At 36.1% G+C, this 2,148-nt stretch overlaps 1 protein-coding gene across 1 annotated transcript; it reads left to right on the top strand.

Moving 5' to 3' along the window:
• Positions 1–719: 719 nt before the first annotated feature.
• Positions 720–1,895, top strand: LOC133285251 (uncharacterized). The gene has a single exon (XM_061482461.1). The coding sequence runs from the start codon at positions 882–884 to the stop codon at positions 1,353–1,355; it is 474 nt and encodes a 157-aa protein (XP_061338445.1). The 5' UTR covers positions 720–881; the 3' UTR covers positions 1,356–1,895.
• Positions 1,896–2,148: the final 253 nt, after the last annotated feature.

The raw sequence follows: 2,148 nt of genomic DNA, 5'->3' as shown, positions 1-2,148 counted from the left end.
TAAATTCAATTTTAATAATCCTACAGTGCATTATAAACAATATAATATTCTACACTCTTATAGATAAAGATGTGTAAAATAACCAAAAAACTGAACCGAACCGAGCCGCCCCTTAAAAAAACCGATTTTTAAAAATCAGTTCATGAATCGAACAGGTTTTTAAAGAACCAGTTCATGAACCGAACCGATTTTAAGAATCAATTTAAGAACCGAACCATTTTCAAACCGAACCAAATTTGATTTTTATAACTTTATTTTTTAAATTTTAAATTTTTTTTTTTTCAAAAGAGGGTCGACCCGAATCGGTTCCGAACTGAACCGAACCGTTTTCAACTGAACCGAATCACTCTCGAACCGAATCATTTAAACCAATTCAATTCAATTTTTCAAAAATTCCGGTTTAATTCGATGCATGCACGTCTCTACTTATATATAAGCAAGTTCGCAATCGAAAACTGAAAAGGACAGATCGCTAGCTGAGTCTTAACAAAGATTATTGTGGATTCCTAATGACCCAAAAAGTAAAAAGACTTTTAATGGAAGGGCGAAAGTAGCATAAACGTGTGAGAACCTTGACACGTGCGACATCTACATTATTTATTAGGCACAGCGACGTCCTTGCCAACGTACCTGTCACATTTAATATACCACCTTCCACCTCACTCTTCTATACATATATTCATCATGATAATATTAATATATAACGTTGTTTTTAATTAGAGAAGCATATTAAAAAAACTACATACAAATATACAATACAAGTCCAGGCCCTTAAGTTATTTGTCTGCATTTACCGAACTTAATTATATTATCTCTCATCTTCACTCTCTCACCCACCTCGAAACCCAAACCCCATTTTCTTACATTCAGCGAAAGAGAACATGAAAGAAGAGATGGAGGGAATCACAGCCAGCGTGTGCAAGGGTTTGAAGGAGTACTGGAGGAGAAGGGGATACCAAAGGATAAATGGGTCGGGTCGGAGAAGGATGAATCGGGTGAAGCTAGGAAGCACGGGGACCCGAAAGGGTCGGTTCTGGAGGTGGAGGATTAAGCTGTCACCCAAGATCCGAATCCACAAAATCCCTTCGCCGAAGAAGTTGCTGGTGTGGGTGAGGGACGCGTACGTGAGGATGATGCTGGGTTTGGCGAACTCGCAGGTCATGACGATGAGTGCCTCGGCCTCCGGCTTCGGTGGCGGCGGAGACACCGCCATGGGTGTGTTCGGGAGGGCTCCACCTAAGGAGTATGATGAGAAGACGATCGTCCAGATCTACAAGTCCCTGTTAATCGCACATGGACACTTGGTGCCACTCGACGAAGCCAAAATCGCCTCTGTAATCGATTGCCGACGGTGACTGTAAGTATCATAACTGGCAAGTATCATAACTGAAATTCACTTACCGTCGTCACCTTCCTACAGTTGTCGTGTGTTACTTTCTTTCTATCCAATTTTTTTTTCATTTTTTTTTCTTTTTAGTATTATGTCTTGGACCGGTTTTATTTTTAATGTAATTCTATCAACTAGATTCTTCTAGCTTCCTATAAATTACATGTCAACATCACCGCAAAATATTGGCAAAAACTGTCTTCTACCAAAACAGCACTCTTTACTTTTCTTTTGCCAATCATGTAGACCCATGTAAAAAAAATAAATAAGAAATAAATAAATAAAACTTAATATTGGCTAGTGGTGTGATGATGTGATCAGTTTGATTTGGTTATATATTCAATTCTTATTATTTTATAAAAACACAAAACTATATTATGCTATATTAGACTCGACCACAGCGGGATTGATAATTTTACATTTATTTCCCTTTCCTGTTCTTATATTTACTTCTTCCAAAAAAAATTTATCATTTAATGCCTAATACTGCCAATATGTCCTTAGTGTCTAGTTTGAAGCAATCTTTTAAAAAATATATTAAAGCATTAGAAGATTAAGAAATAATAGTATCATTCATAATTAACTGTGGTCTTACGAAAGATTAAGTTTTTGAGTTGTGGTTCACGAGTGACTTTATAACTACCGATTATATAAAATTCCTTCAAATAATTTCAGTATTTTAATATATCCAGTGGTATATTAATTATCTGACAATTTTGATTCAAGAAGAGCTGCTCTTCTAATATTAATTTTTTTTTTCA

Source organism: Gastrolobium bilobum, unplaced genomic scaffold (assembly GCF_033153095.1).
Source record: "Gastrolobium bilobum isolate Gb01-03AN ecotype WA unplaced genomic scaffold, APGP_CSIRO_Gbil_v1 utg12170, whole genome shotgun sequence".
Lineage (NCBI taxonomy): Eukaryota > Viridiplantae > Streptophyta > Magnoliopsida > Fabales > Fabaceae > Gastrolobium > Gastrolobium bilobum.
Note: the sequence above shows the minus strand (reverse complement) of the source record. Positions and strands in the feature narration are given on the sequence as shown.

Excerpts from the sequence above, each read along its gene's own strand:
- LOC133285251 (XM_061482461.1), top strand. The coding sequence starts at position 882 with ATGAAAGAAGAGATGGAGGGAATCACAGCCAGCGTGTGCAAGGGTTTG.